Raw genomic sequence first — 17137 nt, forward strand, 5'->3', positions numbered from 1 at the left:
GTGTGTGTGTGTGTGTGTGTGTGTGTGTGTGTGTGTGTGTGTGTGTGTGTGTGTGTGAGATCTTCCAACCTGCAAGAGATCCTTGAACTTGCTCGATGTGTTGACAAGGTCTGACAAACAGCTGTCAATCTTGGCCTGTTCGCCGGCCCCATGCGTGAACAACTTGGAGCAATCGTTCTGTGGAAAAGGGACCAAGTTGTCAAGCTGTAAGAAAAACACAAAACTAGAGAAGCACTGATGTAGACCTTACCTCCAGGTTCCTCTTCAGAGTTGTGATGTTCTCACTGCACACGTCGACATTATTTAGAGTCACCTGCGATGGAGAAAAGAAAACGTTTGTCTAGGGTGAATTTGTCTTCTATTCAATTACGGGTGCATTCGTAAAATAGCCACTCCGAGCGCCAGAGCGCAATCCGGCACAAACTGGACCATTCGTACAATTGGGAGCGCTGTTGGAATACAGCGAACAGTGGCGCCCTCATTTTAGTGTAGAGCGTCAGATTGGATTTAAGAAACACACCGTAGATGTCACACTCAACGGCTGGCTTAAAAACATCATCACTATTGGTCTGGGTTTTTATTTAATCCGTTGACTTGCTTCGGTTAACGAAGGATGCAGACAAGCGGGATCGTCTCCATCCAAATGACAGGGATGTTTCTGTTCTTTGCTTGGAACTTTGAGGTTTTAATGAAGGACTGACAGTCGGTCAGTAACTGTCCTCTCTCCTCCCTCATCCCCAGACACTTCCCGTCCTTGTTCCTGGAAACACACCTACACCCACTACAACACTGCCAGCCTCTATTTCCAGGAACTCCATTACGGTCTATTCTTGCTGCCCCTGACCTAGTGCCTTTAAATATTGATGTATTCAATTTGACATCCCTCTCTCTAATAAGTCTGTTATCTACCTTGATTTTATCACTGCTAATCGTTTGGACTTTTGGGTCACAGAAAATGTATCGGTTGAGGCATGGAGATTTGATCGAGGCAGCGACTCCTGATTTATCTAATTTTCATCCGTCCCGCCTCTCTGATAGAAGTGGGGGGTCCGGTTTAGCGGTCTTATACAAATGTTATTTTAAATGGCTTATCTCCATGGTAACGTGTGTTTTGTTTACAGGCTTCCCAAGCTGAAATGTAAATTGATGCAAGAACTCCCAGAACAGGATATCACAATAAAGTCGTCAAACTTACGTCCATTGTGGTCCTGAGGTCTCGGCTGGGAGGCATGACACGTATGTGTACGATGTTGTGTGGGTTACAATGTGCTTTTTAAACATACTGTTTTACCTAAAGAATTACAAATAAAATCACTCTTGTTCCATTTTAATTGTAACGTCCTCATGGGGTGGGTGGGAGCTATGCAAACCCTTCAACTCTTGGAACACTCTTCACCCTCTCTGGTGAATTCCCAATAAGAATATGTTGTCTCAATGGCATCATTCACTCAATGTTTTGCCATTGAGGCCAGTATGTTCTGATATGTTGCATGTGATGTAATGCATGGACACAGACACTACAGACAGATCCACACAGTAGTACCCCGCTGTCTAACAGGTGTGAGTGTGTTTGTGCCAGCGTATACGTGTATGTGTCCATTCATGATTCTTACCAGGAAAGCAGCCTTGGCGTGTTCGGCACTCTCGATGCCAAGTGTGTTGAACTTGCCCTGCTGCAAGCTGCTCTGCATCAGACTGACGGCGCTGCTCACGCCCCGCTGGATGTCCTGCAGTGTGGTGGCAGGGAAGCCCTGCCGCAGCTTATTGTACAACACTTCTCTGGGACACGGAGAGAGACGGGCGAGGGGTGAAGGGAGAGTGTGAACCAAGGAGGTAAAGAGTATTTTTTCAAATGTGAATCGGAAAACGTGCGAGTGGGAGTACCTGAAGTCAGACTCCAGCGCTGAGTTTGCGTGGTTGATCATGGCACACAGGCAGTCGATGCTGGAGCTGGACAGAGCTCTGCTGATGCACTTCTTCACAATGTAGAAACAGTCGTCCACCATGCTGGACGTCAGCTGACCCTTTTCATATGTGTCCATTGCAACAGCCTGAGGAGAAAAGTTCAGTTTATTCTGCATGAGCCGGGCTCTGAGTGTTCATTGTCTGTTCCGTGTGTTAACGCTTTTGGCAATGCGCTCTGCTTGGGGGAATTACGGTATGTACTGTTAAGCTGTTAAGGCATGACAGAGCAGGAGTCCTGCATAAGGGAAATACAGTGTGCGCTCATACACAGGCAGTACGGTTCAAGTCAAACAGCGTCAATCAACTGGAGGCTGGTGGCTGTACATCTACATACGTACAGTACAAGGAACCTGGTGATCTTCTAACTGTAGTGGCAGAGTCAACGCATGAATTACATATTTTCAACAGCAATTGTCTTAGTTACAACACTGTGAAAACAGCACTTTGGTGTTAACTTGTGACGTCTTAACGTCTTTAAAGTCAATGCAGTTTCACTCTCTCTAATCATGAATTCTCCTCACCCCTCCACCCGTGCACCTAGAAAATGCTACACACTTTATCTTTATGAATTAAAAGTTTAATCGTTTTTTTTTAATCAAAGTGTATTGCAGCTAATGGGGTAAAAAATAATAATTTTGTTCTGGGCTTTTCTAAAAGTTGAACACTTGTTTCACTGCCATTACCTCCGCATGAAAATATAAGATTGAGTGATTTACCTTATTGACAGTCTCCCTCATGTAGTACTCCTCCATTGGAATGTAGTAGCCAATAACCTCCTGCATGGTCCGGCTCAGCAAGCAATGTTTCAGGAGCTTCTCCACATTCTGCTGATGCTCTGTGCGGTCGACGAGAACAATCACAGAAATTGTTTCTACCCTACATCACAAAGGGAGTCTTATTATATGTATTATCATGCATTCATATGCAGCTACCTTGAGTGATGTTCTGGGCGTCTGCAACTTCAAAATCGGACATCATACGACGACGCAAAAAGCGCAGGTAGAGCTCAGCCCTGGCATTCATCAGGGTGACTTCCATCAGCACGGGGTCCAGCTCTCTGTCCACACAAGATACACACATGAAGACAGACAGCAAGCAGCCAGACCGACTGGGGGACGCAAGATGCTGCTGAGACAAACACAAATACCTGGGCTCTATCCTCTCAGCTGGCATGGTCCTCATCATGCTGTTCTGCACAATCTGAAACTACAGGAGGGACTCGAGGTTACAGCGACTCCAGGTATGAACTCAAGGACATACACACACACTCATACACACAAACACACACACTCACACGCACAAACACACACCTTGTTGTGGTAGTCTCTTTGCTGGATGAACTTATCGACTATTTTCTGGGCCTGCCGGTCACACTCCTGCTGCAGGTGGGTGATGAGTGTGTACAGATGGCCATGACCGTAAAACGTTTCTACTATAGGTTGATGAGTCTCAACAACACGGGCAATGCCTGGGAACACACAAACACAAGCACGTTTTTTCTAAGTTGCCTCTCCAAACAAACAAGTGGAGACGTATACACAGTTTAATTTCTTTATTTGGATTTTCAATTCAGGACAATCGCATCAAAATCCAAATGCATCTCAGAGCCACAATGCAATGTAAAACCATGACCACCACTGTACACTGTAGGCTCACCAGCAAGCTATAAGACAGACGTTTTTACACTTCAGATCTACTTTCACGTTCTTCAACAGCACAAGATCTACCTGTCCACCCCCTCTCCCCCCCGTAACAGTAAACCTGATAATTAACCGTTGTTTGTACACACACAAAAACATAATTACAAAACAAACAAAAAATCACAAACTTGTATTCCATAGATAAGTGTGGGTAGACATGACCTAAATGAAATGCTGTTTATAATCTCAATAAGCAATTAGCAATAGACAGTATTTCTTAATGTATATTTAAATTGTACATTTGCAATAAACATGCACGGACAGACTTATTATCCAAAAATGATTTTGGAATCTACCAGTAAGCACCCTGAGATCTACCAGTGGTGGTGACCACTGCATAAGACAACTATGGATAGAGGTGGTAGCGTTTTTTCCAAATTTGGTAGCTGCCTATGAGGGCGGACACAGAACAGAAGTTACCTAGATGTTTTGCACTTATTTTTGTCTCACACACACACACACACACACACACACACACACACACACACACACACACACACACACACACGCTATATCAGGCTGATTAGCTCACCTTCTAGTAACAGTGTGAGAGTGTCAGCAAATACGAGTGGCGCTCTCTTCTCTCCCAGGTCTCCACCTGTCGCTAACAGCAGGTTCTCCTCAGCTTTAGAGGCCAGCTGCATGAAAGAGAGAAATACTGAAATATGACTATCGTAATAATAAGAGCACAATTAGTGATCAGACATCATATACCCATGACTATTTCTGGTGATTCTTTAACATTAGGTCAAGTGGTGAAAATGCCTTGTGCCTTAGGGGATGCTAAGGAGAAGAGGGTGCACTTACTCACATGGACTTATGGGGGCAGCATTTGTTTTTGACATTACCTGGTTTACCGACACCCCTAGGTTCCCTCCAGTTCCTGCAATAATGTACAGATTTCCTCGCTCCGCTGTCTCCTCATCTCCCAAGCTCCTAGCACTACTCTCTCCTGTAGGCCTCTTTCCTCTTTCTCAATCTGCAACTCTATCCCCTTAAGTTCCCACTCTGGTGCTCTCTCTTGCTCTCTGCCCTTTACAACACCTGGGAGCGCTGTCACACTGACCTGGCTGCAGAGGTATTGACCAAAGCGGGCGAGGCCCTGCTGGTGGAGGCCCAGCAGAGGGAAGATTTTGAAAAACCGCTCCACCTGCGCGAGGTCAACCGCTGCTACAGCCTCATCCAGTTTCTCAGAAACAATGACCTTCAGTTTCTGCTCTGCGTCCTGCAGCGTCGTCAGACTGGCGTCCACCACACTGCCTGGGCGGACAGAGAGGCATTGCATTATCTACATCTGCATTATCAGTGCTACGGTCTCTGTCTAGTGAGGGGAGCGCAGATGCAAAGTGAACGTGTTATCTCTCTTCTGTGGTGGCTTTACATGCTAGTTACAGTGATTTTGATATTCTGCATTTTTGCTCATTGTTCATGTTCAATTTGGCTAAATGTCTTTTTTGGGTTGCAGTAGCTAACAGAGGGAGTCTGAGGGGGGAAAAAAATCAAAAGTCTGGTGCTTTTCCGATTTGTTCAGAAAACTTTTGAGTCATTTTCCTCTCTCAGGCTTCCCCCATAAAATACCACAAACCAAAAATGATCTGACCAAATGTGAAAAATGATCAGATTGGTAGTACACATTGAGCTACAGCCCTCGTCTTACTTTCCTCTCCCTGCCGGCTGAGCTCAATAACCGACTGGTCCAGAGAGAGGTATCGGTGGATGTGGGCAGCAGCCTTTTCATAATCTTCATCTCTCAGAGCCGTCTGCACACCGTCGGTGCAGAACTTCAGATCAAGGATATCATCAGCCCGCTGGATGACGTTATAGAGCCGTGTCTGTAAAACAAAAATATATACATATAAACGCACAGTCAGAGAGCAGGAGTGACTGTATTATGTACAGTGATGTGGTGGTAAAAAAGGAAAGGGGTAAATAAATTTGACCCATCAAGTCAGTGATCATCATAAGGCAAAACAACCATAGGCACAAACATCAATACAATTTTGAAAAATACATTAATCTATGTTCTTTCTTAAAATACGCTTTCTTTATACACATCCATTTGATTCTACCCAATATGGTGTTTATTGAGTCTAGGGCTGCAGCTATTATTTTAATTATCGATTAATCTGTTGATTATTTTCTCGACTAATCGATTAGTCTATAAAATGCACACAAAATGGTGAAAAATGTCGATCTCTTTGTCCCCCAAAGCCCAAAGATGACGTCCTCAAATGTCTTCTTTTGGCCTCACCAACAGTCCACAACCCAAACATAATCAGTTTACCGTCATAGAAGATGAAAGAAACTAGAAAATATTCACATTTGAGAAGCTGGAGCAAGAGAATCGAGCTCTAATTGAGTGAGTCATCAGCATTTATGCGCAAAAAGATGGGTAAACCCTATTTTGTAACTAAAAGGTTTAGGTGGGTCCCCCTCCTCCACTGCATCCCTGACTCTGTAGAATGAATGTGTGTGACACCTAGATGTAAGGAGTGTGTGTGTGTGTGTGTGTGTGTGTGTGTGTGTGTGTGTGTGTGTGTGTGTGTGTGTGTGTGTGTGTGTGTGTGTGTGTGTGTGTGTGTGTGTGTGTGTGTGTGTGTGTGTGTGTGTGTTGTTGTACTTTTGCCAGGTCCAGCTGTCGGACTTTGCGGCTGACATTCTCCGCCAGGCTGCAGGTGAAGGTGATCATGCCCGACAGCTGACTGGCGTCTCCTCCAATCAGCTGCAGCTTGGGCCTGAGGGGCAAAGTGACAGGTTTTGCATATCATTATTATTATTAACAGATTGCTGGCTCAAACATCATAGATTATGGTGTAGCTGAAATTGGTGGTGCTGTATCTGATGATCATGCAATGTCAGAAGGTAGTGCATACTGGTATGTGTATGTGGTGTGCTTTTAAATAAATTATCTTAATCTTTTATTATTAATAACATGCATGTGGGTTTCATCTGCTGGTTTTGACGTGTCCTGTGAGCTACTGCATGTCTCCAGTGAGGATGTAAGTATGTATTCAAACCTGAGACAGTTTTTCCATGGAATTACCAGATATCACATCAAAACTTTATTTATATTTTAGCCCCAACTTTTTACATTTCCCAGTCAATTAGGATGGCATGACAATTTAACACATCAGGAAGTAGCATACACCATGTATAAGCTGTATTAATGTCGTATGCATAAAGTACAATAAACACATAGCAAGTCATATTGGGTCACATGGTTGTTCCACTATGCACCAACATCAAACTGTTATAGAAACTGTACTCTGCTCAAACTGTACCCCATCCTCTGTAGTGCCAGCATCTTTGTGTCGATGCTCCCCTGCTGCCCCGTCAGTTTGTCCAGCTCAGTTTCCACTTCTTTCTGCATTAGAACAGACAACGAAATATGTCATGCACAACAAGAATAAAGCTATAATAAATCGAAAATGTTTTTTTTGATAAATCACTTACTCCCCCTTCTAGTTGACATGCTCATTGGGGCTAAGCACAGTGAGCTATGGACTCTTCACTCTTCAGTTTGCACTACAGTATGTGGTCAGAAACCTTTTAACACCTCCATCTGGAATTTTACTTTGGCATCCCTGAGTCCTAGATGAGTTGCTGTCACTACATTTCTGCCTTTGCTTAAATTTTGATTTATGAGACATTTTCTTCTACCCTGAAATTGACTGAGCTCTTGCCTGAGCTTTTGATACAAAGAGAGATGGTAAACAGTAGACAACTAACCATTAATTGATTTTTTTCCCCCATTAAATTGTTTATTACACATGTATTGTTTGAAAAGATTCATGGAATTATACTTTGAGCTGCACTTCCTTGAACACATTGTCCTCCTATCCTTTGATAAAGGGCAGAATATGAGCATAATAAAGTGCAACCCTCATGGCAGCAGCATATCATTTTCGAATATAGCCCATCTTCTTTCCTTTTGGCAGGAAAACACCTTGTGCTGTATGGAGTCCCGGATCTGCCGTATCAACAAATAAATGAATAAATGTATAAATGAGCAGATAAATACATATATATGTATCATAAATATATGTAGAAATAAATGTAGATGACATAAATGTATATATATGTGTATTTTCCTATTTTTGTACGTTTTATATATTTATTTAATGATTTATTTGTGTATTTATACATTTATACATTTATTTATACATTTATACATTTATTTATACATTTATACATTTATTTATACATTTATACATTTATTTATACATTTATACATTTATTTATACATTTATACATTTATTTATACATTTATTTAGACATTTATACATTTATTTATGGCATTTATTTATGTGTGTTTTATTTTATTTATGTCTGTTTTATTTACCTCCCATTTATTTATGTGCCTTGTATTTAGTGATGTCTCCTTTGTATTTAGTGATGCGTCCTTGCTTCCTTTCCTTTTCTGTATGCATTTCTGCCTCACTCAATGCAAATTAGGGGGGCGGCCCGTGCATTTATGCCTGCTGCTCAATGCAGATTAGGGGGCTGGCCGTCATGGGCTCAAGTCTTTGCCTATTGGCTCGAATGCACATTGTCCTATCTGCTCCAAACTTGTCATGCATGATAAGTGTCCATGCCTGAAGATATCTGCACATCAATATCCATGGTATTTACACTCATAGCGCCACCTACTGGCAACAGGAAATGACATGTTTTACACTTACATGAACTGCTCAGAGTGGGTTGAACACATCCACCTCGGATGTGGTCAGAAAATCCTTTACCACCCAATGCAGCTTCATTGTGATGATTATGAGTGCTCATTGACTGGCGTGGGCGTGGCGCCATGGCGAAGGTTGATGTTTCGCCGTCACACAGGAAGTTGGAGTAACTTCATTGTAGATTGTCCAATCTGCTCCAAACTTGTCATGCATGATAACTGTACATGCCTGAACACATCTAGATGTCAATATCCATTTATAGTCATAGCGCCCCCTACTGGCAACACAGAAAGTGCTTTGTAACTTGGCCCTACATGCTCACACGTGCACCAAACTTCACATGTTTGATGAGCATCCCAGCCTGAAGACATCTAGATGACCATTTGGAGTTAGAGGCAGAGCGCCCCCTACTGGCCACACAGAAAGCGGTTTGTAACTCGGCCGTACATGGTCACACCCGCAACGAACTTCACATGTTTGATGAGCATTCCAGACTTCACACATGTACATGCCAATATAGCATTATAGGCAGAGCGCCCCCTACTGGCAACACATAAAGTTGATTGTAACTCAACTGAACGTTGTCCTATCTGCTCCAAACTTGTCGTGCATGATAAGTGTCCATGCCTGAAGATATCTGCAGATCAATATTCAGTGATAGTTACAGCGCCACCTACTGGCAAAAGGAAATGACAAGTTTTACACGTACATGAACTGCTCATAGTGGGTTGACCACATCCACCTCAGATGTGGTCAGAAAAGCTTCAAGCTCTCGATTAACCTTCATTGTGAGGATTATGAGTAAGACATTGATATGTCAATATCCATTTATAGTCATAGCGCCCCCTACTGCCAACACATAGATTGTTTTGTAACTCGGCAGTACATGGTCCCCCGTGCACCAACATACACATGTTTGATGACCATCCCAGCCTGAAGACATCTGGATGACCATTTGGAGTGATAGGCAGAGCGCCCCCTTCTGGCCACACAGGGAGTTGGAGTAACTCCATTGTTGATTGTCCAATCTGCTCCAAACTTGTCATGCATGATGAGTGTACATACCTGAAGACATCTAGATGTCAACATCCATTTATAGTCATAGCGCCCCCTACTGCCAACACAGACAGTGGTTTGTAACTCGGCCCTATATGCTCACACGCGCACCAAACGTCACATGTTTGATGAGCATCCCAGCCTGAAGACATCTATAGGACCATTTGGAGTTAGAGGCAGCGCGCCCCCTACTGGCCACACAGGAAGTTGGAGTAACTCCATTGTAGATTGTCCAATCTGCTCCAAACTTGTCATGCATGATCAGTGTACATACCTGAAGACATCTAGATGTCAACATCCATTTATAGTCATAGCGCCCCCTACTGCCAACACAGACAGTGGTTTTTGTAACTCGGTCCTATATGCTCACACGCGCACCAAACGTCACGTTTGATGAGCATCCCAGCCTGAAGACATCTATAGGACCATTTGGAGTTAGAGGCAGAGCGCCCCCTACTCGCCGCACAGGAAGTTAGAGTAACTCCATTGTAGATTGTCCAATCTGCTCCAAACTTGTCATGCATGATCAGTGTCCATGCCTCAAGCCATCTATATGTCAATATCCATTTATAGTCATAGCGCCCCCTACTGGCAACAAAGAAAGTGGTTTGTAACTTGGCCCTACATGCTCACACGTGCACCAAACATCACATGTTTTATGAGCATCCTAGCCTGAAGACATCTAGATGACCATTTGGAGTTATAGGCAGAGCGCCCCCTACTGGCCACACAGGAAGTTGGAGTAACTTTATTGTAGATTGTCCAATCTGCTCCAAACGTGTCATGCATGATAAGTGTCCATGCCTGTACACATCTATATGTCAATATCCATTCATAGTCATAGCGCCCCCTACTGGCAACACAGAAAGTGGTTTGTAACTCGCTCCTACATGCTCACATGCGCACCAAACTTCACATGTTTGATGACCATCCCAGCCTGAATACATCTAGATGACAATTTGGAGTGATAGGCACAGCGCCCCCTACTGGCCACACAGAAAGCGGTTTGTAACTCGGCCGTATGTGGTCACACCCACAACAAACTTCACATGTTTGATGACCATCCCAGACTTCACACATGTACACGCCAATATAGCATTATAGGCAGAGCGCCCCCTATTGGCAACAGGAAATTACATATTTTACACTTACATGAACTGCTCATTGTCCCAGCCTGAAGACATCTATATGTCAATATCCATTTATAGTCATAGCGCCCCCTACTGCCAACACAGAAAGTGGTTTGTAACTCGGCCCTACACAGTCCCACGCGCAACAAAATTCACATGTTTGATGACCATCCCAGCCTGAAAACATCTACATGACAATTTGGAGTGATAGGCAGAGCGCCCCCTAGTTGCCAGTAGGGGGCGCTATGACTCTAAATGGATATTGACATATAGATGTCTTCAGGCTGGGACACGTATGAAGCACGTGCAGTTTGGCAGAGATTGGACAATCTCCAATGGAGTTAATCCAACTTCCTGTGTGACGGCAAAACATCAACGTTCGCCATGCCCAAGCTGCATTGGGTGGTAAAGGATTTTCTGACCACATCCGAGGTGGATGTGTTCAACCCACTCTGAGCAGTTCATGTAAGTGTAAAACATGTAATTTCCTGTTGCCAGTAGGTGGCGCTATGACTGTAAATGGTTATTGACATATAGATGTCTTCAGGCATGGACAGTTATGCATGACAAGTTTGGAGCAGATAGGACAATGTGCATTCGAGTGACAGCGACTTCGTGTGTCATGGCGAGACATCGATCTTCGCCGCGTAGCTACACCCACGCCGTCCATGGTAAATGCAAACTTTTAATAACTATTCATCATTGGGGTCTCTTCTATCTGCTGTGCAAGTTTGAGGGTGATCTGATGAACCCCGTAGGAGGAGTTCGTTAAAGTCTGACCCCTGGAAATGGGTGAAATGTCTGAAATATTGCACAGTAAATTCAAAATGGCTGACTTCCGGTTGGGTGTGGATCCTGGCACCAAGAGACTTTTCCATCAGTCTGGCCATGATACATGTGCCCTGCAATTTTCGTAGCTGTAGGTGAAACTTAGTGCGAGGGCTATTCCGTTTATAGGAGGCACTATGGAGGCATTTAGCCACGCCCCTGGCCAAAAACCTTGAAATCTGAAAATTTTCGCCACTTGTGACGGATGTGCAAAGTTTGGCCACTTTTTGTGCATGTTTAGACCCTCAAAAATGCACGCAAAGTGTAAGTATAATAACAATAAATATAGCCGCAAGCGGCGATGCGGGGTCCAAGCATCCGGTGACATGGGGGATATATGAGACATAATAAACACAAAATAAGGCACATTTATTCAGAGTTGGTATGTGCACAAGTAAACAAAATTTGGTTGAGATCCGGTGACCTGACAGTTTCCAAGCAGTAGTAGTAGTAGCCTAGTAGTAGCAGTAGTAGGAATAGTAGTAATAGTAGTGTTGGTAGTAGTGGGACTGGTAGCAGTAGTAGCAGCAGTAGTTGTAATTGACCGGTTAATGAGTTGTGGGCAATTTAGTGTCGGGGTGTGTTTCATTAAACGTTTAGAGATTTATCATTTCAAAACTGTGTGATTTGGCCAAACGGTCTAGGAGGAGTTAGCAAAAGTAGGGTTTTGATCAAATTCAAAATGGTGGAAAATCTAGGCAGACGCAAATGGGCGCGGCCTACATAGATAGATGCATATTGATCCAAGGAATCCCTGAGAAGTGATTTGATTTGAAAGAAATTTTGAGTATAGGACACACGGTTCAGAAGATATGGAGCATAACGCGAAATGGTCTGTTATAGCGCCACCATCTGGCCGGTATGGGTCATTTTTTGTTTCTGAGTAGTGAGGCACATTTCCAATCTATGTGCCCAGTCTGGCTATGCTGAGCATTACAGTTTCTGCTGTACATACAGTTTTACCGGAGAAGAATAAAAAAATAAATAATAATAATCAGAACAGATACAACAGATACAATCCATGCACTTCGTGCTTGGACCCCTAATAACCGGAACAATTACAATAGGGATCCACGCACTTCGTGCTTGGACCCCTAATAATAATCCCTTGGAATACAATAGGTCCTTCGCCAACCGACCATGCCGGTGCTCGGGCTCTAATTAAAGCTGCAGGCAGCGTCGTGGGCCCTCGCACCCGCCGCGCGTCGGGGTTCGGAGCAGATAGGACAACGTTCGGTCGAGTTACAATCAACTCCCTGTGTTGCCGATAGGGGGCGCTCTGCCTCTAATGCTATATCGGTGACGGTGTGTACGTGCGTGAAGTCTGGGATGCTCACCAAACATGTGAAGTTGGGTGCGGGTGTGGCTGTGTATGGCCGAGTTACAAACCGCTTTCTGTGTGGCCAGAAGGGGGCGCTCTGCCTATCACTCCAATTTGTCATCTAGATGTGTTCAGGCTGGGATGGTCATCAAACATGTGGATGTAGGCGCGCGTGGGACCGTGTAGGGCCGAGTTACAAACCACTTTCTGTGTCGCCAGTAGGGGGTGCTATGCCTATAAATGGCTATTGACATAATAGATGTCTTACTCATAATCCTCACAATGAAGGTTAATCGAGGGGTTAAGGCTTTTCTGACCATATGTGAGGTGGAGGTGGTCAACCCACTATGAGCAGTTCATGTAAGTGTAAAAGATGTAATTTCCTGTTGCCAATAGGGGGCGCTCTGCCTATAATGCTATATTGGCGTGTACATGTGTGAAGTCTGGGATGGTCATCAAACATGTGAAGTTTGTTGCGGGTGTGACCACGTACGGCCGAGTTACAAACCGCTTTCTGTGTGGCCAGTAGGGGGCGCTGTGCCTATCACTCCAAATTGTCATCTAGATGTATTCAGGCTGGGATGGTCATCAAACATGTGAAGTTTGGTGCGCATGTGAGCATGTAGGAGCGAGTTACAAACCACTTTCTGTGTTGCCAGTAGGGGGCGCTATGACTATGAATGGATATTGACATATAGATGTGTACAGGCATGGACACTTATCATGCATGACACGTTTGGAGCAGATTGGACAATCTACAATAAAGTTACTCCAACTTCCTGTGTGGCCAGTAGGGGGCGCTCTGCCTATAACTCCAAATGGTCATCTAGATGTCTTCAGGCTGGGATGCTCATAAAACATGTGATGTTTGGTGCACGTGTGAGCATGTAGGGCCAAGTTACAAACCACTTTCTTTGTTGCCAGTAGGGGGCGCTATGACTATAAATGGATATTGACATATAGATGGCTTGAGGCATGGACACTGATCATGCATGACAAGTTTGGAGCAGATTGGACAATCTACAATGGAGTTACTCTAACTTCCTGTGCGGCGAGTAGGGGGCGCTCTGCCTCTAACTCCAAATGGTCCTATAGATGTCTTCAGGCTGGGATGCTCATCAAACGTGACGTTTGGTGCGCGTGTGAGCATATAGGGCCGAGTTACAAACCACTGTCTGTGTTGGCAGTAGGGGGCGCTATGACTATAAATGGATGTTGACATCTAGATGTCTTCAGGTATGTACACTCATCATGCATGACAAGTTTGGAGCAGATTGGACAATCTACAATGGAGTTACTCCAACTCCCTGTGTGGCCAGAAGGGGGCGCTCTGCCTATCACTCCAAATGGTCATCCAGATGTCTTCAGGCTGGGATGGTCATCAAACATGTGTATGTTGGTGCACGGGGGACCATGTACTGCCGAGTTACAAAACAATCTATGTGTTGGCAGTAGGGGGCGCTATGACTATAAATGGATATTGACATATCAATGTCTTACTCATAATCCTCACAATGAAGGTTAATCGAGAGCTTGAGGCTTTTCTGACCACATCTGAGGTGGATGTGGTCAACCCACTATGAGCAGTTCATGTACGTGTAAAACTTGTCATTTCCTTTTGCCAGTAGGTGGCGCTGTAACTATCACTGAATATTGATCTGCAGATATCTTCAGGCATGGACACTTATCATGCACGACAAGTTTGGAGCAGATAGGACAACGTTCAGTTGAGTTACAATCAACTTTATGTGTTGCCAGTAGGGGGTGCTCTGCCTATAATGCTATATTGGCATGTACATGTGTGAAGTCTGGAATGCTCATCAAACATGTGAAGTTCGTTGCGGGTGTGACCATGTACGGCCGAGTTACAAACCGCTTTCTGTGTGGCCAGTAGGGGGCGCTCTGCCTCTAACTCCAAATGGTCATCTAGATGTCTTCAGGCTGGGATGCTCATCAAACATGTGAAGTTTGGTGCACGTGTGAGCATGTAGGGCCAAGTTACAAAGCACTTTCTGTGTTGCCAGTAGGGGGCGCTATGACTATAAATGGATATTGACATCTAGATGTGTTCAGGCATGTACAGTTATCATGCATGACAAGTTTGGAGCAGATTGGACAATCTACAATGAAGTTACTCCAACTTCCTGTGTGACGGCGAAACATCAACCTTCGCCATGGCGCCACGCCCACGCCAGTCAATGAGCACTCATAATCATCACAATGAAGCTGCATTGGGTGGTAAAGGATTTTCTGACCACATCCGAGGTGGATGTGTTCAACCCACTCTGAGCAGTTCATGTAAGTGTAAAACATGTCATTTCCTGTTGCCAGTAGGTGGCGCTATGAGTGTAAATACCATGGATATTGATGTGCAGATATCTTCAGGCATGGACACTTATCATGCATGACAAGTTTGGAGCAGATAGGACAATGTGCATTCGAGCCAATAGGCAAAGACTTGAGCCCATGACGGCCAGCCCCCTAATCTGCATTGAGCAGCAGGCATAAATGCACGGGCCGCCCCCCTAATTTGCATTGAGTGAGGCAGAAATGCATACAGAAAAGGAAAGGAAGCAAGGACGCATCACTAAATACAAAGGAGACATCACTAAATACAAGGCACATAAATAAATGGGAGGTAAATAAAACAGACATAAATAAAATAAAACACACATAAATAAATGCCATAAATAAATGTATAAATGTCTAAATAAATGTATAAATGTATAAATAAATGTATAAATGTATAAATAAATGTATAAATGTATAAATGTATAAATAAATGTATAAATGTATAAATAAATGTATAAATGTATAAATAAATGTATAAATGTATAAATAAATGTATAAATACACAAATAAATCATTAAATAAATATATAAAACGTACAAAAATAGGAAAATACACATATATATACATTTATGTCATCTACATTTATTTCTACATATATTTATGATACATATATATGTATTTATCTGCTCATTTATACATTTATTCATTTATTTGTTGATACGGCAGATCCGGGACTCCATAGTGCTGCAACTGCAGGCTACGAGCGAATGTGACAGTGAACCAAATCTCTGTCAAACTGAACTGGGATGGGACCAGCTGATGGGGCTAGAGATCCACCACCAGCCAGCTGACCCGACCGGGATTCACGCTTCTGAACCTTTGCAGATTCCAACGCAACGTCCTCCTGGGACTACTCGACACCAAAACAAAGGGGTGTAACCATAGACGGTAAGAGTGTAACTCCATACGGCCAGAATGAAAGGTGTTGTTATGGTTTTGTATCCTGTCAACCTGATCAGGTTCTGCCCCCAACTTCCGCCTCACTGAGGACATGTAACTAATCTGCCTCTACGAGCTTTAAAAATAAAGGGGTGCGTTATTTTGACCGTGTTGCAGACGTGAAGGCCTTTGAATGCGCTCGGGACAGGCCAGCAACACGAAACATTTCATTTCAGCATTTTATGCCCCCCCTCACGCCGCCGACGTCATAAGTTTACGTGTGCAGACACTCGCACACCACCACAACCGCCTTTTCACCTAAACTAACGAGCTAACGGTACTCACCTCTCCTGCGCAGAGCTGCTGGTAAACTCTCTCCAGGTCTTCCAGCTCCGTCAGAGCCGAGATACTCTCCATACTCACACAGCCGAGAGAGTCGCATCTCTTCGCCGTGAGACAGGGACCGCTGTCAGCCATCTTCGGCCAGTTTGGGTTTACGAATCACGATTTACGACACCAGCGAGGTTTGCGACGGTTGCGCATGCGTGGTGCGATTTTGTATTCTGACTTGACCATTAATGAGCTTGACAGGGCCAGCCTTTTGACAGTTATTAACTTGTATTACGAGACTTATGTTATAAGGATGAATGAATTTGAACTGCATAATATGCCTATTTTATGTCCTCTGTACTTCATTGACCAACAGGTTTTGTTTTTGTCTCCACAGTGGTTTTCTTTTGGCTGTTCTCAATGTATTCTTTTAATGTTTGTTTTCATCTTTATTGACAATTCATATACTCATATATATTTTGTTTTTACCTTCTGTTGTACTCTTGACATAATTATGAATTGTGAATAATAATAAATAGATCAAAAGAAAGGAACGACAAAAAGCCTCAACCTTTGCTTTGTCCAACTTCATGCTGAATGGAGATTGCCGTTTACGCTGTATGAACAGATTTTCCACCCTGAGAAAACCAGTCTCCACTCAATCTTAGTTCTGTCGTTTTCTGGGTTTTGGACACAGACAAAGAAAAGAAAACAAAAGTGTGGCTGGTTGTTGCTGCCGCTTACTGGCAAATAGACATTCTTCCTTCTTCCTACTACATGCCTTAAGACCTTTGTTGAACCGCAGGGTCCACTGAATTCGGCAAATACATGTTATCTACCAAGCAACCATTTTAAAATAATTTTAACTTTTAGAGCTGATACCACTGTGTATTTTGG

The 17137-nt window shown here is 43.7% G+C and overlaps 1 protein-coding gene across 2 annotated transcripts in view; it reads right to left on the reverse strand.

Moving 5' to 3' along the window:
- The window catches only part of cog4 (component of oligomeric golgi complex 4), a 21311-nt gene extending 4923 nt beyond the window's left edge, over window positions 1–16388 (reverse strand). For both annotated transcript variants that reach the window (XM_083650526.1, XM_083650525.1), the window contains exons 1-14: window positions 16256–16388; window positions 6947–7029; window positions 6286–6400; window positions 5323–5497; window positions 4732–4925; window positions 4198–4303; window positions 3276–3433; window positions 3113–3171; window positions 2898–3022; window positions 2682–2800; window positions 1885–2051; window positions 1614–1779; window positions 251–313; window positions 70–177 (exon numbers count right to left, since the gene is read on the reverse strand). In XM_083650526.1, the coding sequence (XP_083506652.1) occupies window positions 70–177; window positions 251–313; window positions 1614–1779; window positions 1885–2051; window positions 2682–2800; window positions 2898–3022; window positions 3113–3171; window positions 3276–3433; window positions 4198–4303; window positions 4732–4925; window positions 5323–5497; window positions 6286–6400; window positions 6947–7029; window positions 16256–16387 (1770 nt within the window). In that variant the 5' untranslated portion in view covers window position 16388. The remainder of the gene's footprint in view (window positions 1–69; window positions 178–250; window positions 314–1613; window positions 1780–1884; window positions 2052–2681; window positions 2801–2897; window positions 3023–3112; window positions 3172–3275; window positions 3434–4197; window positions 4304–4731; window positions 4926–5322; window positions 5498–6285; window positions 6401–6946; window positions 7030–16255) is intronic.
- Window positions 16389–17137: the final 749 nt, after the last annotated feature.

The sequence above is a fragment of the Poromitra crassiceps genome (genome assembly GCF_964638095.1).
Source record: "Poromitra crassiceps genome assembly, chromosome: 14".
NCBI classification, from domain to species: Eukaryota; Metazoa; Chordata; class Actinopteri; order Beryciformes; family Melamphaidae; genus Poromitra; species Poromitra crassiceps.